The following is a 20,446-nucleotide window of genomic DNA, read 5'->3' on the forward strand; positions in this document are numbered from 1 at the left end:
TTTAGGGAAGGGGCGGAGCCTAAGGGCGCCGAGGGCGGGTGAGGCTGCAGCTTCCGGGGACCTTGCACGTTCCGGGTTGAAGGCAGGATTCCTGGGCCAGGGGCGCACAGCCTTTGGGGGTCCCAGGGCCCCTGTGTGGTAGGGAGGTCCCCGAGTCCCGTGCACCTCAGTCGGGCTCGGGGCTCTGGGGAATGATAGGACACTAACTGCCCAAAGGGTGGTCCTGGAGGTTCAGAAGGGCTGGGATTTCAGTCCCCTCAGGTCTGCGGCTGAAGGGACCAGCTGCGGGATCCAGGGGGGTAGCGATGCGTTTCCTGGGGTGACAGTCCGTCTGTGTCCTTCCTAGATCTGCTCCGTCTACATCATGGACCCTGAGGTATCCCTGATGCTGCTTTGCCCTCCTGGGGGGCTGCCCCAGGAGCAAGTAGAGGTGGAGCTGAGCCCAGCCTATGACCGTCGCTTCCTGCCAGGAGATGACAAAACCATCACTGCCATCTGGGAAACCCGGCTACAGTCCCAACCCTGGCTCTTCGATGCCCCCAAGTTCCGTCTTCACTCCGCCACGCTGGCACCCACTGACTCACCAGGACCACAGCTACTCCTGCGCCTGGGTCTTACTTCCTACCGAGACTTCCTGGGCACCAATTGGGCCAGTTCAGCCTCCTGGCTGCGACAGCAAGGAGCTGCTGACTGGGGTGATAAACAAGCCTATCTGGCAGACCCACTGGGGGTGGGTGCTGCTCTGGCCACAACTGATGACTTTTTGGTCTTCCTGCGCCGCTCTGGGCAGGTGGCCGAAGCTCCAGGGCTGGTGGATGTGCCTGGTGGGCATCCTGAGCCTCAGGTGAGATGCCAGGATGGGTACAAAAGCACAAAGTCCTACACACCTGTGAGGAACTGGGCCTCTAAGCCCTCCCAGCTCTGGAGGGCACAACCCTGAAAGGAAAATAAGCCTAGTGCTTCTCTGTAAAGTCTGCCCAGGACAGCTCTGCAGTGTCCCGTGCCGCAGTGCCCTTCTGGAGAGCTTGTCCCAGGAGCACGTACAAGCCGAGCTGAGAGTGGCCCAGGACTGTCACAACTGCCAGGCCGTGACAGGGCCCTCAATGCCATCTGGTAGACCTAGCTACATGCCCAACCTACAACAGACCTATGGGAAGCTGGGAAACAGTGGGGATGGGAGAGGACAGGAAGTCAATGCTCTATCCTGCCAAACTACTGCTTGCCACCTTATAAAGAATGGTCTGGGTTAAAGGGTCACAAGACCCTTACCCCAGGCCCTTCAGGGCCAGCAAAAGGAAAGAAGAGAGGGTGAGGAGGCAGAAGGCAGAGGTTGAGCCTGACTTCTCCCAGGTCCTGTGCCCTGGTGATGCCCCCCAGCACAAGACCCTTCCTGGGGAGCTGGTGGTACGTGAGCTCTTCTCCAGTGTGCTGCAGGAGATCTGTGATGAGGTGAGTTGAGGGGAGGCTGGTATAGCATGGTGGGCATGAAAGGAGAGGGTAGAACTTGCTAGAATTCCACAGGCCTTGGGCTGGGATGTAGCTCAGTGGCAAAACACTTGCCTAGCAAGTTCAACGTCCTGGGTTTGATCCTCAGTACCAAAAAAGAAAAGACCAAAACAAACAAAAAGAACAGTTAAAAAAAAAAAAAGAATTCTACAGGCCTTAAACTAGTGAGAGGATCTGCAGAGTATGGGTGGCACCAAGGGAAGAACTTGGTTTTGGAGCTGGGCATACTCAAAGTGGAATTCTAACACTTACCTCCCTGGACCTCTGGTTCCTGGTATGTGTGTGTGTGTGTATGTGAGTGTGTGTGTGTACACGTGCCAGTAATATGGCTTGAACTCAAGGCCTGGTTGCTATCCCTTACCATTTTTCACTCAAGGCCAATTACCACTTAAGCCATACCTCCACTTCTGGTTTTTTGGTGGTTAATTGGAGATGAGTCTCACATAGCCAGGCTCAAGCCTGTAATCCTAGCTACTCAGGAGGTTGAGGTCTGAGAATTGCGATTCAAAGCCAGCCTGGGCAGGAAAGTCCATGAGACCTTTCTCCAGTTAACCACCAGAAAACTGGAAGTGGCACTTGGCTCAAAGTGGCGAGCACTACTTTTGAGCAAAGGAGCTCAGGGCAGTGCCCAGGCCCTCAGTTCAAGCCTCATGATTGACAAAGAAAACAAAAAGTTTCTTAGACTTTCCTCCCTGGCCTGATTCAAACCTGAATCCTCAGATCGCAGCCTCCTGAGTAGCTAGGATTATAGGCATGAGTCACCAGTGCCTAGTTGTGGGTTCTCCTCTCGATAGTGGAAATAAAGATAAATATGTTCCCTTTCCTAAGATTGTTGAAGGAAGAATAAATAAGGGACTTAGTTACTAACTCAACTTCCCTTGGGTGAAGAGATTTCCCTGGACAAGTTAGTCTCTTTGCTCTGGTTTCCCATCTGTAAAATGGACATTCCTAAGATATGACATTCTGTGATACTGGTACTTAAACTGAAAAATGTCACAATGCTATAAAGTGTAACAGGTTGTTCTCCATTGAGGAGGGCAATTGTGTGGTCAGTGGACACTGACAGGTGGAATCCCCTGTGAACCTTGCCCCAGGTGAACCTGCCACTGCTCACCCTGAGCCAGCCCCTTCTCTTGGGCATTGCCAGAAATGAGACCAGCGCCGGCCGGGCCAGTGCTGAATTCTATGTCCAGTGAGTAGGCTCTGGGGTACACAGGATCCTGGAGAGCTTAGGAGGTGGGGGTGATGAGGGACAGGGCTGAGGCAGCTGGGATTCCATAAGGATTTTGCAGGGTTGAACACTCCCCTGGCCACCCTCATATTCTTGTTCAGGTGCAGCCTCACTTCTGAAGAGGTGAGGAGCTACTACCTGAGTGGAGGACCTGAGGCGCATGAGTCTGCAGGAATCATCTTTGTGGAGATGCAGGTACTGGGGAGCAAACTGGGACGCCAAGGTTGAGGTCTTCAAGGAAGTCTGGTGAGACATGTGGTGAGGAGGGAACAGTTAGAGGAAACAGGACTTCCAGGCACGGATTTCCTCCAGAGTCACAGACATAGGCTCAAACTGGGGCTGAACTCAGAGCCTGGACGCTGCCCTTTAGCTTTGTCTCTCAAAGCTAGTTCTAGTGTTCTACCATTTGAGTCACACTTCCACTTCTGGCTTTTAAGTGGCTAATCGGAGATAAGATTCTCTAGGAGGGGTTGGGAAGGTGGCTCAGTGGTAGAGTGCTTGCTTTTGCATGCATGAAGCCCTGGGTTCGATTCCTCAGCACCACATAAGCAGAAAAAGCCAGAAGTGACGCTGTGGCTCAAGTGGTAGAGCGCTAGCCTTGAGCTGAAGAGCTGAGGGACAGCGCCCAGGCCAAGAGTTCAGGCCCCACGACCGGCAAAAAAAAAAGATTGTCGCCGGGCGCTGGTGGCTCACGCCTGTAATCCTAGCTACTCAGGAGGCTGAGATCTGAGGATCGCGGTTCAAAGCCAGCCCGGGCAGGAAAGTTCATGAGACTCCTATCTCCAATAAACCACCAGAAAACCGGAAGTGGCGCTGTAGCTCAAGTGGTAGAGCACTCGCCTTGAGCTGAAGAGCTGAGGGACAGCGCCCAGGCCCAGAGTTCAAGCCCCAGGACCGACAAAAAAAAAAAAAAAAGATTGTCTAGGATTTGTCTGCCCTGGCTGGCTTTGAACCTCGATCCTCAGATTGCCTCCTGAATAGCTAGGATTACAGTCAGGAGCCACAGGCGCTGTGCTTAGTTCAGTCCCCTTAACAGACTCCCGTACAGAAATAGGGATAGACCAGTACAGAGAAATTCTGGGCACAGCCCTAGTAGGTGTCAGGGATGGAGGTGTGGGTCTCACTGTCTTCCTGCAGAGGATGCAGCGATTGCAGGAGACCGAGCTGTGGACTGAGCTCTGCCCCTCAGCCAAAGGCGCCATCCTCCTCTACAACCAGGTCCGAGGAAGTCCTACCTGACTCGCCCAAGGACCTTAGGCCTGTCACCAAAAGTCTGAGGACAATAAAGCGCTTTATTCTTGAATCCCGTTGGTATCTGCTGTTGGGCTCTGGGTGGAGACAAGAGGGAAAGTGGTGTGTGTGTGGGGGGGATCAGAACCAGCCCAGGCTCGGATTTCCCCTCTGCGAGCTAGAGCTGGAGCCGCGCCTCCTATGCCAAACTCTAATGAGATTCCAGAAAGCTCTGGGAAACGTGCCTTGCCGCTGAGCAGAGCAACAATCCCGTCTGCACGACTCCGGGAGGCTGCGCGGCCGAAGGTTCTGCTGAGAGTCACGCTCCTTCCCGCCCGCAGCTCGCCCGCCGGCCCTCCCGCCGGTCCGCATCGTCCCGCCCCACGGGCGTGGTCTGAACTGACATCTAAGCCAATGAAAACGGGAGGGCGGGGCCTATGTTGCCCCGGGAAATGGCGGCGACCTCGGAGTCTGTGAGTGGGGGGAGGGGCGGGGCTTGGTTCTGGCTCCTCCTTCGCCCACCACCCCCAAAAGCCTGGGGGTGAGGAGGGGCGTCCCGGGTCCTGGTCAGTGGGAGGGAGGGGGACGGCTGGGTCTGATTAGCCAGTATGAACCTGAGAAAAGCGGCCGTCCCTGGGCCACACTGCTGTCCTCTGTCCCGGGCCCCGGAGCGCATCAGGCCTGGCCCGACCTGGTCTCAGGCGCCCCTCTTAGCGGCCTCCTCTCCCCAGCTGCGCGCCCGCCGCCATGCCGCCCCTGTGGCCCCTGCTGCCCCTGCGCCTGTGCCGGCCGTGGCCCTGCCACCCTCCCACCCGGGCCCTCGCAGCGGCCGCCGGGCAGCGGTGAGTGCAGGGCCGGGCCCGAGGGTCAGGGGGGTTCTGTGGGGCCATCCAGGCTTAGCCCTGCCCTGCCCAGCCCATCCTAGGCTCTGCTCTGCGTGCCGACGGAGCCGAGGGAGCCATGGGCTCGGCACTCAGCCTCACCTGCTTTGTAGGCTTGTCTTGGGTAACACTCCCCGGCACAGGCGAGGACACTGGAGCTTTGAGAGATGACCCCAAGGACAGACAGTAGGTTAAGTGGCAGATCAGAAATTTCATGAACTGGGGTCTGTCAAGCATCTCCGCATAACTCCCTGGGGGAAGTTGGGTACAGAGATGCAGATTCAGACTGGAAATGTGGCTTAGTGGTAGAGTGCTTGTCTAGCATGCATGAAGCCCTGAGTTCAATTCCTCATCACTAACCAGAAAAATCCGGAAGTGGCTATGTGGCTCAAGTGATAGAATGGTAGCCTTGAGCAAAAGAAGCTCAGGGATGGTGCCCAGGCCCTGAGTTCAAGCCCCAGGACAAGGAGAGAAAAGAGAAAAGAAAGAAAAAGATGCAGATCCCTAGGCCTTTCTTGAACACGAAAGAGTTCACAGGCCAGCCAGGCTGGCCTCCAGGCTCATGAGATTTTCCTGTCTCAGTTTCCAACTAACTGGAACTAAAAGCACCAGCCACCTGGGAATCTGTTGCTTTTACTTTTTGTTCTTTTGCAGTGTTTGGGTTGTACTTGGGGATTCACTAATGCCCAACAGGAGTTGTACCACTCAACTACATCCCTAGTTCAGGAGATCTGCTGGGGGGGTTTGTTTTTGTTTTTGTGGTCTCATGAGGCTTGAGCTCTGGTCCCTGAAATCCCTGAAGAATTGAACCCAGGGCTTCATGCATGCTAGGCAAGCATTCTACTACTAAGCCACATTTCCAGCTCAATCTGCTGTTTTAAACAAGCTTTTCTGGTGGTAGTACAAGGGTCTGAGGATGACACTTTGAGTTCTGATCTGAATCAGTCCTGAGATAACCCCCAAAGGGATAGATGATTTGGGGCCAGGTCTGTCTTGGGACTAACAGCCTCTCCTGAGCTGGTGGTGGAGGTGGAGGGTGAGGTCCAGGGAGGTTGGAAGAGGATAGCAGGGGTTCTCTATGGGTTCCCTCAGCCTCTGCTGGTTTGGGTCTCTCTCCATAGGTCTGGGCCCAGTAATTATTATGAATTGTTGGGCGTGGATCCTGGTGCCAGTGCTGAAGAAGTTAAAAGAGCTTTCTTCATCAAGTCCAAGGAGGTACAGTGCTTCCAAGGTGGGGAGGGAGGAAGCAGAAACCTGAGCCAGATGGGTAGGGAGCAGCCCAAGTCCACAGAAGCTGACATGTGTCTCTGTCATATCCCTTCCTTCAGCCTGCATGGGGATGAGAAAGGAGGAAAGGCTTGGGGAACAGACCAGAGATCCTGCTGGATGTGCTAGCTTTCCTCTCTCTCTGTCTGTTTCTCTCTGTCTCTGTCTCTCTCCCTCTCTTCTTCTTTTCTTTTTTTTTTTGTGCTAGTTCTGAGGCTTGAACTCAGGGCCTGAGTATTATGTTTTAGCTTTTTTGCTCAAGGCTGGCACTACACCACTTAAATCACACCTCTACTCCACCTTTTTTTGTGTGTGGTTAATTGGAGATAGGAGACTCTTGGATTTTCCTGCCTGGACTGGCTTTGAACCTCAGTCTTCAGATCTCAGTCAACCTCCTGAGTAGCTAGGATTACAGGTGGAACCCACTGTGTTCTGGTTTGGCTTTGTTTTCTTTTTGTGTGTTGTATGTTGAACTCGGCCTGGGCACTGTTCTGAAGCTCTTTTGCTCAAGGCTAGCATTCTACCACTTTGAGCCATAGTGCCACTTCTGGTTTTCTGGTGGTTAACTGGAGATGGAAGTCACAGACTTTCCTGCCCTGGTTGGCTTTGACTGTGAAACTCAACTCTCAGCCTCCTGTATAAACAGGATTACAGGTGAGAGCCACTAGTGTCCATCTTTAGGCTTGGTTTTCTTGACCTGTCTATCTGCTCTTGAGAAACATGGACCAGGGCATATGGAGAGAGAGAACAGGAGGCTGGCGGTGGGCGGGGCTTGAAGGGTAGTGGGCAGATATCTGTATTTCTGGCCTCCTGGAGGGGAATAAGCAGGCCTGAGTGTGAGGGTCACTGCCCAGGTAGGACTTTGGGGGTACTGTGAACTCTTGTGGGTAGACATCATCAAGAAGGGTTCTGGAAAAACATAGAAAGGGAGATAAGAGGACCCCTGTCCTACCTCAGTTACATCCAGACCGAGATCCAGGGAACCCCACCCTGCATAGCCGTTTTGTGGAACTAAATGAGGCATACCATGTGCTCAGCCGTGAGGAGAGCCGTCGTAGCTACGATCAACAGCTTCGCTCTGCCAGCTCCTGCACAACTCCAGGAACCACAGCCCATTCCAGATCTTCCCAATACACACACAGGTACAGTGGTCCTGTCCCAACACCCTGCTGGCACCCACCCCCCAGGCTCTGGGAGGCTCTTAGAGCCTCATGTCCATGTTGTCCCTTTTGTTTTCCAGTAGCTCCTGGGAACCCCCCAATGCACAATACTGGGCCCAATTTCACCATGTGAGGCCACAGGGGCCTGAGTCAAGGCAGCAACAACAGAAAAACAACCAGCAGGTGCTGGGGTACTGCCTCCTGTTCATGCTGGCAGGCATGGGCCTGCACTATATTGCCTTCAAGTGAGTACTGTCCTCCCTGAGGGGGTGGGCAGATAGGGTAGGAGGGTGGGTGACACCTAGAAAGGTCAGCCAGCCATGACACTCCATAGTCTGCATGCTTGTCTCCCAAGCTAAGAATTTTGTGAAATTGATCTCTAGAGCCTTTTCTTTATGAGTAAGGCAGCGTTTTGGAAAGAGCTAGACAAGATGTGCTGCCCTCAAAAACAAAACAAAAAGCCAGCTGCTGGTGGCTCATGCCCATAATCCTAGTTACTTAGAAGGCTGAGATCTGAGGATTGCTGTTCAAAGTCAGGCCAGGCATGAAAGTCCAAGAGACTCTTATTATCTCCAGTTAACCACCAGAACACCCAAGTACTAGCCTTGAGCAGAAAAGCTCAGAGACAGCACCCAGGCCCTGAGTTCAAGCCCCATGATCGAGAAAAACAAAAAAACACTAGAGGGCTAGAAATGTGGCTTAGTGGTAAAGTACTTGCCTAGCATGCATGAAGCCCTGGGTTCAATTCCTCAGTACTACTTAAACAGAAAAAGCCAGAAATGGCACTGTGGCTCACGTGGTAGAATGATAGCCTTGAGCAAAATAACAGTGCCCAAGCCTTGAGGTCAAGCCCCAGGACTGGTAAAAAAACAACAAACACAAAAACAAGAAGCAAAAAAACACCCAGATAGATAATTTCCTCTTCTTCATAATTTGAATATAAGTCTTTGGTGCTGGCTGCCAAAGAGCTGGAGCCAATCTGAATGATGCACAAGAAGCCAGGTGCCAGTAGCTCACATCTGTAATTCTAGCTACTTAGGAGGTGGAGATCTGAGGGTCCTGGTTCAAAGCCAATTCTGAGACTCTTAACTTCTTGCAAAAAGCAAGAAGTGAAGATGTGACTCAAGTGTAGCCTTAAGCAAAAAAGCCAGGGGAGAACAGGAGGTCTCACTACAGGGACACACAATGTTGCACAAGAAACAAATACATTGGAATAGAGCCTCTCCATCAAGCCATAGTCCTCATTTGGTAGTTGGTGTCACCTGACTCTCTTACCTGTGCATAAAATTTTCTACTTGAGGCCTGTGCCCACTGCCAGCAACTTCCTAGTTCAGTTAACAATGTTAGCTGCACAGCCCTTCCTCGTCTCCTCATCCCCTGTTCAGAACAGCTCACCAAGCTTGAGCAGGCCAGCTGAGGCTTTGGGGCCCTCTCCCCACCTATCACAGCCGCTGTTAGGCCAAGGTCCCCACAGATGTGAAGTTGTGAGACTCCAGATCCTGGAGTCACTGGGGTTAGCAGCACCCGCTTTGCAGGAAGTTGGAGCAGGTACACCGGAATTTCATGGATGAAAAGGATCGGATCATCACAGCCATCTACAATGACACCCGAGCCAGGGCCAGGTCTGTCTCCTGTGCGCTGCCCTTGCTCCCTGTCCAGGCCCGACCTCCTCCTCCAACCCGGTCCTGACCTCCCACACGCTCTCTTCCAGGGCCAAGAGAGCCCCGCTCCAGCAGGAGCGCCTGCAGAGGCAACAGCAGCCGTCGGCCTCAGGGCCTGCCCCAGCCCCGGGGATCATGCCCCCGGGCACCAGCTCCTGAGGGCTTCGCCGCGGGGGGGGGCCTGCAGTGTGCCCCCCTCCTTGCTGCCTGCTCCCCACAATGGGTGCAATAAAGTTGATTTCTCAGACTCCGGACTGGCCACTTTCTTCAGGGCCCTCGTGCCCCTGGGAGCGCGTCCCCTTCCCCCAGGGCGGCGGCGGCGGGCAGGGGGCACGCGGGAGGGGGCGCGCGGAGGGGCGGGGCCGCGCGGAGGGGGCGGGGCCGGGGCTCCGCGCCCCGCCCCCGCCCGCCGCCCGGTGAGGAGCGCATGTGGGTCACATGAGCCGCCCGCCCGCCAGCCCGGGCCCGGCCCCCCGCCGCCCCCGTCGTCCCCGCCGCCCGCCGCCGCCGCCGCCGGCCGCCCGCCCGCCCCGCTCCTCCGGCGGCCGCCGCCGCTGCGCTGCGCTGCGCTGCCTGCGCCCAGGGCTCGGGAGGGGGCCGCGGAGCAGCCGCGCCCCGCGCCCGGCCCCCGCCCGCCGCGCCCGGGCCCGCGCCATGGGGCTCTGGCTGCCGCCGCCCCCCGCGCCGCCGGGCTAGGGCGATGCGGGCGCCCCCGGCGCGCGGCCCCCGCGGGCGCCATGGGCCCCCTGCTCCGCCGCCTGCTGCTCGCCGCGCTCCTGCAGCTGGCCCCCGCCCAGGTACGTGCGTGCCGCCCGCCGTGCGCTCCGTGCCCGCGCGCCGTGCCCTCTCAAGGTTGGAGGAAGTGCCGGCCTGGCCCTCGGAGGCCCCACCGGGCCGGGCATCCCCCGGGAGGTGCTCTTGCGTGCCCGCCCGCCAGCCCAGCCCCGCGCCACTCCCGCGCCCCAACCTAGTCCCCCCCCCCGGAGGCGGGGCGGAGCTGCTGCCTCAGTATCCCCAGGACTGTCCATTCCTGACCTGGGGTCTCTGAACAAGCCCAGCCCCCCAGCCTCACAGCTTGCCTGGTGGGTCTGCGGCCAGCAGAGGACAGATAAAGCTAGAGCTGGGGCTGGGGGAGAAGGGTGGGGGGAGAGAAAGTGAGGGCTCCTCCTGACTCAAGGGCAGAGCCCTAGGACACCCCGAGAGCCAGACCCTGGGTCCAGGTCTCTTCTCTCCCACAGGCCCCCATCTCCCAGCCGGATGCCACTGGCCACCAGAAGAAAGGTAACACTTAACAATAGCTTCGCACCAGCCACTACTGAGAGGGTTTTCCACATGCCTGGATGGTATGGCCATCATCTGGTGTGATCATAGCTCCCTTGTATGATGTCCATTTCACAGAGGAAGAAATTGAGGCAGAAACAATGGTACTGGGTTCTAGACAAACAAGACTGTGGCAGACAGGAGCAGGCATTAGTAGAAGGTGGCTGGGACAGGGGACAGGGGGCTGGGGAGGATAGCTTTGGGAAACCCAGTTGGCGTTTAACCTTTCCTGATCGATCTGCCCCCAGTGGTGTCATGGATAGATGTGTATGCCCGAGCCACCTGCCAGCCGAGGGAGGTGGTGGTGCCCCTGGCTACAGAGTTCATGGGTACGGTGGCCAAACAACTGGTGCCCAGCTGTGTGACTGTGCAGCGCTGCGGTGGCTGCTGCCCTGACGATGGCCTGGAGTGCGTGCCCACTGGGCAGCACCAAGTCCGAATGCAGGTACGGGGAGCAGAAGGGACAAGCAAGTTGAGGGGACACTGGTACTCTGGGGACTGGGCCAGCCCAGAGACTAGAGCATGGAAGGCTGTTAGCTGAGCTGGTTTCCCTGTAGCCTATGGAGCACCCCTTGCTCTCTGTCCCTATTGCCCCATACCCCCCTCATTGTGTCTCCCCATTCTTCTCCCGAGCACAGATCCTCATGATCCGGTACCCAAGCAGTCAGCTGGGGGAGATGTCCCTGGAGGAGCACAGCGAATGTGAATGCAGGTGCCAGCCAGGCCCAACCTCTGAGCTTGCAGAGTCTAGGCGTGGGGTGGGGGGGGGCTTGGGGTTCACTGCACTGCGGGCCAGGTTTCTAGGAGTAGAGCCAGAGGTAGGCCTGGGATCTGGGACAAGACAGTGGGATGTGTGGATCTCTTGATCTTTCTCTTCTTTGTCTCTATCTCTTACTTTTTAGACCAAAAAAAAAGAATGTGGTGAAGCCTGACAGGTGAGTATTTGGGGTTCCTGCAGAGATATAACCTGGATGTGTAGAACCAGATAGAAGGTGTGGATGGGCCCAGGGTCACACGAGAGAGGCAAGATCCTGGTTCTTCTTCTCTTTCTCCTCTGTTCCCCAAATCTGTACATTCTGTCCTGGTCCCAGCTCCTGGGAAGACTCTTCCTTCCTGCCCCAGACATGTTGCTTCTCCTCCTAGGGCTGCCACTGCCCACCGTCCCCAGCCCCGCTCAGTTCTGGGCTGGGATTCTGCCCCTGGAGCACCCACCCCAGCTGACACCACTCATCCCACTCCAGCCCCAGGACCCTCTGCCCGCGCTGCATCCAGCGCCGCCAGCGCCCTGATCCCCGGACCTGTCGCTGCCGCTGCCGACGCCGCAGCTTCCTCCGTTGCCAAGGGCGGGGCTTAGAGCTCAACCCAGACACGTGCAGGTGAGGAGTTTGTGGGTGGCACTGCTTTGGGAAGACATCAGGGCTGCGTTCTGGAGCAGGTCCAGGTGAGCCTGCCAGTGGGAGAAGGGCCAGGAAAGGGGAAGCTGCCGAAAGTGTCGAACAAACATTTCCCCAAGTGTCTGTTGGCATGGAGATCTGTATCAACACAGCTTACAGTCGAATGCGGGAATCAGGTGAGAGAGAGAGAGAGAGAGAGAGAGAGAGATGATAACAGCGGAGCATGCCTGGTGCCGAGGTGGGGCAGCTGATGGCTCTCTGAGCAGTCAGCCATCCTGTGGATGAAGTCATATCTGCCTGGAATGGAACTGAGGAAGAGTTTTCCTGATTCGCTGAGCTCGGGGCCTTCCCAGAAGCCCCTGGTGTTTGCTTTTCTGTATGGACTTTGAGAGACCAGAAATATATCGGAGAAGACTCTCTGCAGTTTTCTCACCACTAGAGCGGCCATGGATGACATTAGATGGCCAAGCCAGTGGGGCTTTCCCAGGGTGTGAAGAGAAATGGGGCAACAAGGAAGTGTGTCAAAAGGAGCTGGGGAGCTGGACACATGTGGCTCACACCTATAATCCTAGCTACTGCAGAGGCTGAGATCTGAGAATCTTAGTTCAAGCCAGCCTGGGCAGACAAACCAAATTTCAATTGACCAGTAAATAGCTGGAAGTGGAGGCAGAACCAAGCCAACTCAGAGCTTGAGACCCTGAGCTCAGGCCTCAGTACCAGCATGCTCACATGGGTGTGCATGCATCCTCATTGTCCCCCACTCCCCCAAGGTCTGTGGGCTGAGCTCCAGCCAATCATGAACAGATCCCTTTCTGCCTTCCCCAGGTGCCGGAAGCTGCGAAGGTGACACATTGCTTTTCAGACTCAGCAGGGCCACTTTCCTCAGCCTCACCCCATTTGGACAAGAGTGGGGAACCTGGGGAGAAGACCCTAGCTCCAAGACCTTGGCCTCGATGGAACTTGTTCCAGGACTTGGGCCTCTCAGAGTGCTCTCCTACCATCTGCCCTTCATCTTCTGAGGCTGCCAACTAACAGAATTGATGAGCCATGACAGCAGCAAGAGAGCTCACGTTCCAGCTTAGGGGAACAGGTGCTCTCGGTCTTTAACCACACCCTGTGCACCTGAGTTTAACAACTGGCTCCCGCATCGCCTCACTACAAAGACCCCAAACCGCTGCACATTTGGGCTTTGGTATGAAAACTGTGACCTCCTTGTCCCTGATAAAAGAGCTAGAAGGAGCTTTTCCTGCCTGTGTCACTGTTTGCCACTGTTCCAGCTGGCTGGGCTGGCTAGTTTGGGCAGGATATCTGCACCAACTGCTTAGCCCAGGAGCTGTCTTCCCGCCCTTGCTGGGCCCCCAAAGGCTCCAGAGCAGATCCCATGCCGACCCACCGATCATCACACCTCAACTCTTACAGCTGCTCCCCCTGCCCCCACCCCTCCTCCCATTCTCCTACCCATTACAAGGAATTTGCCTGATAGGGGCAATGACCTTGAGGTGGATCCCAGATCTGCCCTGTGTGACCCTTAATTCCCACTGTCCTTGTCTTTTAGCGCTTGTTTGCATATATACACCTTTGCTGTGGTAGGGGTCACTGTGCTGCAGACAAAGTGTGAAGTGTTTTCACATAGTAGATGGGAATAGGAATACTTATTTCCCCTGCCAAGCAACACTTTGACTCCCCACAGTGGGGCTCTAGGGCACACCTACCCTGTCCCCCTGAACCCTGCCTCTCTAAAAGAGAACTATCAAAGATCTGTGGTTGGTGGAAGTGGTATCGTAGACAAGTTCTCCCTAAAACCCATAAAGTCTTCACCTCAGAGTATCTCACATCTCCTGACCTATCTGATCCAAGCTTCATGTCCACTTTTCCCCAGCACATCACACTGCTGAGGTATGCCATGTAGGAGAAGTGACCCCAAGTAGCCACCTCAATGGAGGTGTTCTCTGAGGAACTGAATCATAAGGTGCAAGGTGTGGTGTTGTACATAATGGTGTGCCAAGGCAAGAATTCCCGATGGTGATCATTGTTTTAGTGTTTTGTGGGTTTTTTTTTGCCAGTCCTGGGGCTTGAACTCAGGGCCTGGCCACTATCCCTGAACTTCTTTTGCTCAAGGCTAGCACTCTACCCCTTGGGCCACAGCACCACTTCCAGCTTTTTATGTTTATGTGTTCCTAAGGAATTGAATTCAGGGCTTCATGCATGCTAGGCAAGCATTCTCCCACTAAGCCCACATTCCCAGCCTCAATTGTTACTATTTATTTATTTACCAGTCCTGGGACTTGAACTCAGGGCTTGGGCACTGACTCTGAGCTTCTTTTTGCTCAGGCTAGCACACTACCACCTGAGCCATAGTGCCACTTCTGGCTTTTTCTGTTTATGTGGTACTGAGGAACTGAACCCAGGGCTTCATGCTAGGCATGCTAGGCAAGCACTCTACCACTAAGCCACATTCTCAGCCGGCGATCCTTACTTCTTAGTGGTCTCAGCCATCATGTCAGTGAGGGAGCCATGGTCTGAGAGATGAGGGTTAAAGCCCTAGGGCCACTAACTCTGAGCCTACTTGGCACTCACAGTGATGCACAGTGCTTCCCATGCACCTCAGAGATCAGCTCTAATTCAGTTCTGAGCTCAGTGTTGTGATTATCTTCCTTTATCAATGAAAGAAATGGAAGCTGGGTGCCATTGTAATCCTAGCTACTTGGGAAGCTGAGATGTAAGGATCATGGTTTGAAGCTAGCCTGTCAGTTATGCCTATGAAACTCTTACCTCCAATTAAGTACCAAGAAAGCCTGAGTGGAGCTGTAGCTCAAGTGGTAAGGCACTACCCTTGAGCACAAAAGCTCAGAGATAGTGCCCAGGTCTCAAGTTCAAGTCCAACAACTGGCACAAAAAAACAAGAAAGGAAATAGGTGCAGAGAGCGAACTGGCCCTTGGACTTGGCCTCAAGTCAGCTGTTTCCCTAACACTCAACCAACGTTTAGCTGCCAATCAGCTGCAGGTTCCTTAGATGTCTATCAAGATTTCCACACTGGGCACACTGCGGGGTGTCGGGATACTTGCAAAGAATCCTGCAAGCGAGGTGAGGGGACGGGCCCACGCGGCCAGCGAGCCGCCGGAGGGAGGAGGGAAGCGCCGCGCGGAGTCTGCGCCGCGGGTGTCCCCGAGCCCCCCTAGCAAGGGAAGAGCTGGCTCAAGGTCACACCAGGCAACTAACTCGCAGCGGCCTTTCAAACCCGCGCGAGCCCTGCAACGGGACTGCTGAGGGGTCAGGAGCGGCATGAAATGGCCCCTCAAGACCCGCTCCAGGAGCCCACGTAGCCCGACCGGGACGTCACCTCGGGCGGAAGTGCCTTTGGCGCTTTCGGAAGTCACTTTCACCAAACTCCACGAGTAACCCCTCCGCCGGAAGTGGCGCAATGCGCACGTGCCTACCCGGGAGGCGGGGCCGAAGGAGAAGCCGCGCCAGGAGCGGGTAGCGGCGGGTTTCGCACTGTCCAATAAGAGAGGGCGGCGTGGCCCGGCCTGTAGCGACCGGAACGCGCCTGCGCAGAGGTGGCCGCACGACCTGGGTTGGCTCCGGGGGCGCGGCGAGGAGGTGAGCGGGGGCCACAGCCCGGGCCGGGGGGAGCCGGGGCGCATGTAGGAGGGCAGGCTGGCTCTGGCCGGGCAGAAGCGGGCCGTGGCTCGGCGTGTAAACGAGGGCTAAGAGGCGCAGGAATTGGGGGGGCCGGGGTCGGCGCTGTCCGGAGATGCCGCAAGGGGTGGGTTCTCACGCCGCACGGGGCGGAGCCCTGGGACTCGGGGCGGGACGCGAAACACAGGCGGACCGGACCTCAGAGCGGGAGCCGGTAGAAGGCGGGGCTCGACGGCCGGGGGCGGGGCTAGGGAGGCCTGGGGGTGGAGCCTGGAGCTTGGAGGCGGGGCTGGAGTCGGTGGGAGGCGGGGCCTCGGGTTTGGAAAGCGAGGGGGCCGGCGCCCAAGCGCTGGGGGCGGGGCTTCAGCCGGTGGTGGCTCCAACCCAGGAAAAGGACGGTTCTGCAGGGGGCGGAGCTTCGGAGTCGGGGGCGGAATTCTGTCCCCTGGAAGGCGGAGCCAAGGATTCAAGCCCGGGGCTAAGCCAGAGTAATGGCCAGGGACGTCCACGCGGGGGCGGTCTCCGCGGTGGCCGGGCCTGGGGACGCGGTAGGCCTCGAACTCCACCTGGAGAGGTGGTGTGGGTGGAGCGGTCTCGGCGGCCCGCGGACTCGGGGCCCATCTGGGTGCCCCGGAGGCCCCCAAGGGCTCAGAGTTGGGGCGGCGCCCCCGGTGGTGGCACGGGGCCGGGCTGGGGGGTACCTCCAGAGGATCGGGGCTCCCCTGAGCCGCCTAGCGGGGACGTGTGGGTGCCTCGGGGCCGGCCCCCTGCAGCCGCCGCAGAGGTGTGGGTCTGCTGGGCCGGGGGCAGCTGGGTGTGGCGCGAATGGGGCCGCTCGGTCGGGGCAACTCCTGTGCAGTCAGATAGGGTCTGGACTTTGCGTAAAGGGACTGGTGGAAACTGAGGAGTCTCAGAGGTGGGGGCAGGGAGGGAGGCAAAGGGAAGCTGTGGGGGTGAGTAGAGGGGCGGGGCCCTGGCTGCTGTGGCCTCCCCTGACCCCCTCCCCTCGCTGCTGGGGTCCTCAGCCAAGCCCCCTTCTCCCTGGACTGGTAAGTGTGGCCGCGGAGCCCGGGGGAAGAGGGTGGTGACCGGGACGGGGATCTCTAGGGGCAGGCCAGCTATGATGGGGGGTGGCAACCTCCTGGCACTTGCCCTTGTTCCAAGCCTTCCCTGCCTCCTCCCGGTCGGTTGGTCGGGGTCTGTGCCCGCAGAGACATGAGGCTGAGCTGGGTCCTGACAGTACTGTCCATCTGCCTGAGCGCCCTGGCCACAGCCGCGGGCGCCGAGGGCAAACGGAAGCTGCAGATCGGGGTCAAGAAGCGAGTGGACCACTGTCCCATCAAATCGCGAAAGGGAGACGTCTTGCACATGCACTACACGGTGGGTGAGGGGCGGAGCTTCCTGGGTGGGTGGAGCTTCTGGGAACCAGAAGTGCCTTGGCAGCTTAGCTTCTCCCCTAGACCAGGTGTGTGACCTTGAACAAGCCCCCTCATCGCCTCTTAAGCCTATTTTCATGATTCTCCTCTGCTCTTTAATTGTCCACTCCCCAGCCGGGCATGAGCAGGCAATAACTGTACCCAAGGCTATGTCCCCTTCAAGGACAAGGGCCACAGTCAATGCTGTGGGGATCAATTTGATGGGGAGAGCCGCTGGGTGAGGGGGCTCAAGGGTGAAGCGCCCCCTCCTTACTAGCCTTCTCCTGGCCCTACAGGGAAAGCTGGAAGATGGGACAGAGTTTGACAGCAGCTTACCCCAGAACCAGCCCTTTGTGTTCTCCCTTGGCACTGGCCAGGTCATCAAGGGCTGGGACCAGGGGCTGCTGGGGTAAGTCAGGGTGAGGTGGGGGCAGGGCTGGAGCATGCATGGCTGTGGTCCAGGAAGTGACTTGTGGCAAACCCCAGAGGGGGGCAGGGAGACCAGGAGCTGGGGTGCTGCCACATTGTGAGCATGCATTGTCCTGCAGGATGTGTGAAGGGGAAAAGAGGAAGCTGGTGATCCCATCGGAGCTAGGTGAGCATCCCTTCCTGGGGCTACTGGGGACATGGCTGAGGAAGGTGACCATGGCCTCAGCCTCACGGTGTAGTCACTAGAGCTATATGGCCCTTCTAAGACTGGCTTGTGACCAGCAGCAGGGACAGGCTCAGGCGCTGCAGTGCCCATCTCTGCCATTTACCAGTCCTTTGGTACCCTTCCCTTGCTTTATTTCTGGCCTTTGAGTTGCCCTGGGCACAGCAAAGGGTGTTTGAACTAAGTGGGCGTGGCCACAGCTCACTGTTTCTCTGTGCATCTTTGACAGGGTATGGAGAGAGAGGAGCTCCTCCAAAGATCCCAGGTAACCCTTTTTCTTAATACACCCACTCTAGCCATCCTTCTCCCATGGCCCAGATTCCATTCTGACCCCACTTTCCCATCCAGGTGGAGCAACCCTAGTGTTCGAAGTGGAGCTTCTCAAGATCGAGCGGCGGTCAGAACTGTAGCAGATGTTGCGGAGGGGCACAGGAGCATCAGGGACCAGACTGTTTCTAAACAACAAAACTCTTACAAGCCCAAGAGTGAGCCTGTGGTTCTTTGTGGGTCCTGAGAGACTTGGTTATAACCACAGCTCAGGGCTGTGGCAGAGCCCCTTGGCAAGGCCCTTGCCTGTAGCATTCAAGGGTATGTTAGATTTGATCCTGGCATCAGAAAAATGACCTTCCTTCCCCTCCCCCCCCCCCAAGTTCCAGCCTCCCCTCTCGCTTCCTGACGGTATGGCAATCCTTGGCCAGAGGGAATCAGGACTGTTCAAGCCTGCCAACAACATCACTGCACCCCCAGCTCCCCAGCCACTTCAAAAGCTTGGTCTGGGAGCCGGTGCTGGGCTATCGTCATGGCTACACGGCCCTCAGGAAGGCCTGCAGTCACCTGGGGAGAAGTTGAGCTGGCAGCATGTGTAAAGCAGCGTGTCCCCCCTAAAAGACCAGCCAAGCCTGTGAGCTGCTCAAAGGCATATCCTACTTTTATTAAAGGGCCCGCGCCGCAGAGTCAATATAAAAACACAAAAAGTCCCATCAGTTTAATAACAATAAAAAACCCCAAAAGTGGAAAACTGAGGGGGCAAGGGAAGACGCCCCTAGGCCAGGGGCACAGAGGGAGCCCTGCTCAAAGCACCAGGCCTGGCTGCAGGGTTCCCTGGTATTGCTGTTGCTACGAGGTCAGGGGGCAGCGATTGTCCTGTGGGAGCCGCCATCCGGTTCACCTGGGTCAGGGACCCCTACTTCTTCTGGGGTGTGCTCAGCTTCTGCATGCCCCGGATCTTGTCCAGCAGGCCAGAGATGAAGGCCTAGACAAAGAAGAGGCTGTTAGGGAGACTAGACCCCAAGATGACAGGGGAGAGTGTGGCTCACCTGGCCACCACCCTCTGGGGAAACCACTTACCTCAGTGGGTTTGTAACAGTCAACCAACAGCTCCTGGTAGGACGGGGAGAAAAGTACACGGTAACTTCTCACGAATGGGGCCCACAGATCAACTATCCCCACTCCAAGGAACTTGAACACTGGGGACAGACTTGTGTAACATCAACCTCCTATTTTGAAGGGAGAGGCCGAGGCCCGAGGCCCCACAGCTGGCTGACCCGCACCAAAGGCTGCCTACAGGCCTTGCGCCTCCAAGGGGCAGTGCTTCCAGGCCCAGACACTTCACCTTGACCCTGGCAGCCCGGGTATCATCGCTCTCCATGTCTAGGAGTTCGTCCACATCGATCTCCAGCTCTGGGATCTCCTCTTCCTGGAGTAGAGAGAGGGTTGACAAAGCCTGAGTCAGGACCCGGTACTCAGAAGGGCTCTTGGGCTGAGTTCCCTGCCTACCTCAAGCCCAGCCCAGCCCTCTTTGCCCAGCAGATGACAGCTGCTCTGGGAAGGAAAACAGACCAGGCCTGTGCCAAGGCAAATTGCCCAATGGGGGGGGGGGAGGGCTTCCTGTCCCTGCCAGTGGGCACCCAGGGTGCCAGACAACCAGAACTGAGGACCTTGGGCTGCGAACCCAGCAGATGTATCTCCCCAACATCCGGGCCCCCCATCTCACAGTACACTAGTGAGGCCAGCTGTCCCAGCTCATCAAAGCCCCCTCCCCCAAACACCTGTCACAGCTTCCTGGGAGTGAGGAGGAAGTGAAGGGTGAGGGGTCAGGGGGAAGGACCCAGGCCTGGTAAAGGGGAAACAAAGAGCCCAAGCTTTGGGGAGGGAGGGGGCGCCCACCACCCCTCCCCCCAGGGGACAGCTACCCAGTTCGGGGCTAGCAGCATTCCAGGGCCAGGCTAGGCAGGGTAGCGCGAGGCAAGCCCACTCCTCCCTCCACCCTGCCCCCGGGGGCCCTGAGTCACCATCTGAGCAAACCAGGAGTCACTGGGTGGAGGACCTGATCCCACAGAGCGGGCTAACCTGCCCACACTAAAATGGAGTTCAGGCTAGCCCATTAAACAATAACCCAGACGCTTTAAGGTTCCCCTCGCCAACCAGTCCACGGTGCTTTTTTACTGCTGTCTAAACTAGCTGGCGCTAGGCACGCTAGACAGAACTCGGTCCACGGCTGAGGCGGCCCTCGCCTGCTATCCCTTGGGGGAAGTCTGGAGGACAGCAGGCTTGACCTGAGCACTGCTGGGAGAGCGGGGTCGGGACAGCGAGGCTGGGGCTGAGGCTCGACCAGACAGAGCACACACTGGGGGGCGGGGCGTGCGGAGCGGGGGTGACCGGCGGCCTCGGGCCGGGGCGCCGGGGCGGGGCGGGGCGGGGCGGGGGGCGCACCTGGCAGTCGTAGAGGCGCGTGAGCTGCTCCAGGATCCACTCCTCCAGGTTGAGGCGCTTCCGCAGCTCCTTGCGGTCGTACTTGACGGTGACCTTCCCCTGCCGCCTCACCGGGCCCTCGTCGTCCGCTCCGCCCGGGCCTTCACCTGCGGCCCCGGGGGGGCTCTGAAAGTACACGCGGGGCCCGGGGCCGCCACCGCCCGGCCCGGGAGCCGGGGCTGCCAACGCCGCGCCCCCCGCGGGGCCGCTGTCCGCCATGGCGGCCGCCGGGGCCACGTGCGCGCGCCGGGCCCCTCCCTGCGCCGCCGCCTCCCGGACGCCCGCCGGCCGGCTCCGGGCCGCCCGCCCCGCTCGCCCGCTCGCTCGGGTGTGCGCTGG

At 57.6% G+C, this 20,446-nt stretch overlaps 5 protein-coding genes across 13 annotated transcripts; 4 read left to right on the top strand and 1 right to left on the bottom strand.

Annotated features, from left to right (window-relative positions):
* The first annotated feature begins 14 nt into the window (after nucleotides 1–14).
* Nudt22 (nudix hydrolase 22) lies at nucleotides 15–4,040 on the top strand. 4 transcript variants are annotated; one of them, XM_070017969.1, is made up of 6 exons: nucleotides 15–38; nucleotides 347–844; nucleotides 1,351–1,449; nucleotides 2,601–2,698; nucleotides 2,839–2,932; nucleotides 3,875–4,040. In XM_070017969.1, exons 2-6 carry the CDS (start codon nucleotides 365–367, stop codon nucleotides 3,974–3,976), a joined length of 873 nt encoding a protein of 290 aa, XP_069874070.1. In that variant the 5' UTR covers nucleotides 15–38; nucleotides 347–364; the 3' UTR covers nucleotides 3,977–4,040. The 4 variants fall into 4 exon arrangements, with proteins under 4 accessions (XP_069874070.1, XP_069874068.1, XP_069874067.1 ...); XM_070017967.1 differs by having other exon boundaries at nucleotides 29–82; XM_070017966.1 differs by lacking the exon at nucleotides 15–38 and adding an exon at nucleotides 57–138.
* Nucleotides 4,041–4,360: 320 nt separating this feature from the next.
* On the top strand, nucleotides 4,361–9,182 carry Dnajc4 (DnaJ heat shock protein family (Hsp40) member C4). Of its 3 annotated transcripts, none has more exons than XM_070017964.1 (7): nucleotides 4,361–4,440; nucleotides 4,699–4,809; nucleotides 5,970–6,063; nucleotides 7,072–7,256; nucleotides 7,358–7,519; nucleotides 8,810–8,896; nucleotides 8,986–9,182. In XM_070017964.1, the coding sequence occupies exons 1-7, from the start codon at nucleotides 4,382–4,384 to the stop codon at nucleotides 9,092–9,094; spliced, it is 807 nt and encodes a 268-aa protein (XP_069874065.1). In that variant the 5' UTR covers nucleotides 4,361–4,381; the 3' UTR covers nucleotides 9,095–9,182. The 3 variants fall into 3 exon arrangements, with proteins under 3 accessions (XP_069874065.1, XP_069874064.1, XP_069874066.1); XM_070017963.1 differs by having other exon boundaries at nucleotides 4,362–4,440; nucleotides 7,355–7,519; XM_070017965.1 differs by lacking the exon at nucleotides 4,699–4,809 and having other exon boundaries at nucleotides 4,367–4,440; nucleotides 7,355–7,519.
* A 410-nt stretch (nucleotides 9,183–9,592) lies between these two features.
* Nucleotides 9,593–12,888, top strand: Vegfb (vascular endothelial growth factor B). Of its 2 annotated transcripts, none has more exons than XM_070017971.1 (7): nucleotides 9,593–9,732; nucleotides 10,174–10,216; nucleotides 10,504–10,700; nucleotides 10,894–10,967; nucleotides 11,158–11,190; nucleotides 11,497–11,631; nucleotides 12,475–12,888. In XM_070017971.1, exons 1-7 carry the CDS (start codon nucleotides 9,673–9,675, stop codon nucleotides 12,494–12,496), a joined length of 564 nt encoding a protein of 187 aa, XP_069874072.1. In that variant the 5' UTR covers nucleotides 9,593–9,672; the 3' UTR covers nucleotides 12,497–12,888. The 2 variants fall into 2 exon arrangements, with proteins under 2 accessions (XP_069874072.1, XP_069874071.1); XM_070017970.1 differs by having other exon boundaries at nucleotides 9,594–9,732; nucleotides 11,399–11,631.
* Nucleotides 12,889–15,114: 2,226 nt separating this feature from the next.
* LOC138824259 (peptidyl-prolyl cis-trans isomerase FKBP2) lies at nucleotides 15,115–17,839 on the top strand. Of its 3 annotated transcripts, XM_070017975.1 has the most exons (7): nucleotides 15,115–15,250; nucleotides 16,315–16,338; nucleotides 16,501–16,669; nucleotides 17,001–17,113; nucleotides 17,253–17,299; nucleotides 17,586–17,621; nucleotides 17,705–17,839. In XM_070017975.1, exons 3-7 carry the CDS (start codon nucleotides 16,505–16,507, stop codon nucleotides 17,764–17,766), a joined length of 423 nt encoding a protein of 140 aa, XP_069874076.1. In that variant the 5' UTR covers nucleotides 15,115–15,250; nucleotides 16,315–16,338; nucleotides 16,501–16,504; the 3' UTR covers nucleotides 17,767–17,839. The 3 variants fall into 3 exon arrangements, with proteins under 3 accessions (XP_069874076.1, XP_069874074.1, XP_069874077.1); XM_070017973.1 differs by lacking the exon at nucleotides 16,315–16,338 and having other exon boundaries at nucleotides 15,117–15,250; XM_070017976.1 differs by lacking the exons at nucleotides 15,115–15,250; nucleotides 16,315–16,338 and adding an exon at nucleotides 15,748–15,837.
* A 419-nt stretch (nucleotides 17,840–18,258) lies between these two features.
* On the bottom strand, nucleotides 18,259–20,401 carry LOC138824258 (protein phosphatase 1 regulatory subunit 14B). The gene is made up of 4 exons (XM_070017972.1): nucleotides 20,069–20,401; nucleotides 18,969–19,052; nucleotides 18,704–18,736; nucleotides 18,259–18,608 (listed from the first exon to the last, which is right to left on the bottom strand). Exons 1-4 carry the CDS (start codon nucleotides 20,324–20,326, stop codon nucleotides 18,540–18,542), a joined length of 444 nt encoding a protein of 147 aa, XP_069874073.1. The 5' UTR covers nucleotides 20,327–20,401; the 3' UTR covers nucleotides 18,259–18,539.
* Nucleotides 20,402–20,446: the final 45 nt, after the last annotated feature.

Source organism: Dipodomys merriami, unplaced genomic scaffold, assembly GCF_024711535.1.
Source record: "Dipodomys merriami isolate MVZ:Mamm:240054 unplaced genomic scaffold, mDipMer1.0.p SCAF_128, whole genome shotgun sequence".
Lineage (NCBI taxonomy): Eukaryota > Metazoa > Chordata > Mammalia > Rodentia > Heteromyidae > Dipodomys > Dipodomys merriami.

Excerpts from the sequence above, each read along its gene's own strand:
- Dnajc4 (XM_070017963.1), top strand. The coding sequence starts at position 4,382 with ATGAAAACGGGAGGGCGGGGCCTATGTTGCCCCGGGAAATGGCGGCGA. Across the intron at positions 7,520-8,809 it reads CTGCACTATATTGCCTTCAA|GAAGTTGGAGCAGGTACACC; the intron begins GTGAGTACTGTC and ends CCCGCTTTGCAG. Across the intron at positions 8,897-8,985 it reads GACACCCGAGCCAGGGCCAG|GGCCAAGAGAGCCCCGCTCC; the intron begins GTCTGTCTCCTG and ends GCTCTCTTCCAG.
- Vegfb (XM_070017970.1), top strand. The coding sequence starts at position 9,673 with ATGGGCCCCCTGCTCCGCCGCCTGCTGCTCGCCGCGCTCCTGCAGCTG. Across the intron at positions 9,733-10,173 it reads TGCAGCTGGCCCCCGCCCAG|GCCCCCATCTCCCAGCCGGA; the intron begins GTACGTGCGTGC and ends TCTCTCCCACAG. Across the intron at positions 10,968-11,157 it reads CACAGCGAATGTGAATGCAG|ACCAAAAAAAAAGAATGTGG; the intron begins GTGCCAGCCAGG and ends CTTACTTTTTAG.
- Nudt22 (XM_070017969.1), top strand. The coding sequence starts at position 365 with ATGGACCCTGAGGTATCCCTGATGCTGCTTTGCCCTCCTGGGGGGCTG. Across the intron at positions 1,450-2,600 it reads TGCAGGAGATCTGTGATGAG|GTGAACCTGCCACTGCTCAC; the intron begins GTGAGTTGAGGG and ends ACCTTGCCCCAG. Across the intron at positions 2,699-2,838 it reads AGTGCTGAATTCTATGTCCA|GTGCAGCCTCACTTCTGAAG; the intron begins GTGAGTAGGCTC and ends ATTCTTGTTCAG.
- LOC138824258 (XM_070017972.1), bottom strand. The coding sequence starts at position 20,326 with ATGGCGGACAGCGGCCCCGCGGGGGGCGCGGCGTTGGCAGCCCCGGCT. Across the intron at positions 19,053-20,068 it reads CGCGCCTCTACGACTGCCAG|GAAGAGGAGATCCCAGAGCT; the intron begins GTGCGCCCCCCG and ends TCTCTACTCCAG. Across the intron at positions 18,609-18,703 it reads ACTGTTACAAACCCACTGAG|GCCTTCATCTCTGGCCTGCT; the intron begins GTAAGTGGTTTC and ends TTCTTTGTCTAG.
- LOC138824259 (XM_070017975.1), top strand. The coding sequence starts at position 16,505 with ATGAGGCTGAGCTGGGTCCTGACAGTACTGTCCATCTGCCTGAGCGCC. Across the intron at positions 17,114-17,252 it reads TGGGACCAGGGGCTGCTGGG|GATGTGTGAAGGGGAAAAGA; the intron begins GTAAGTCAGGGT and ends ATTGTCCTGCAG. Across the intron at positions 17,622-17,704 it reads AGCTCCTCCAAAGATCCCAG|GTGGAGCAACCCTAGTGTTC; the intron begins GTAACCCTTTTT and ends TTTCCCATCCAG.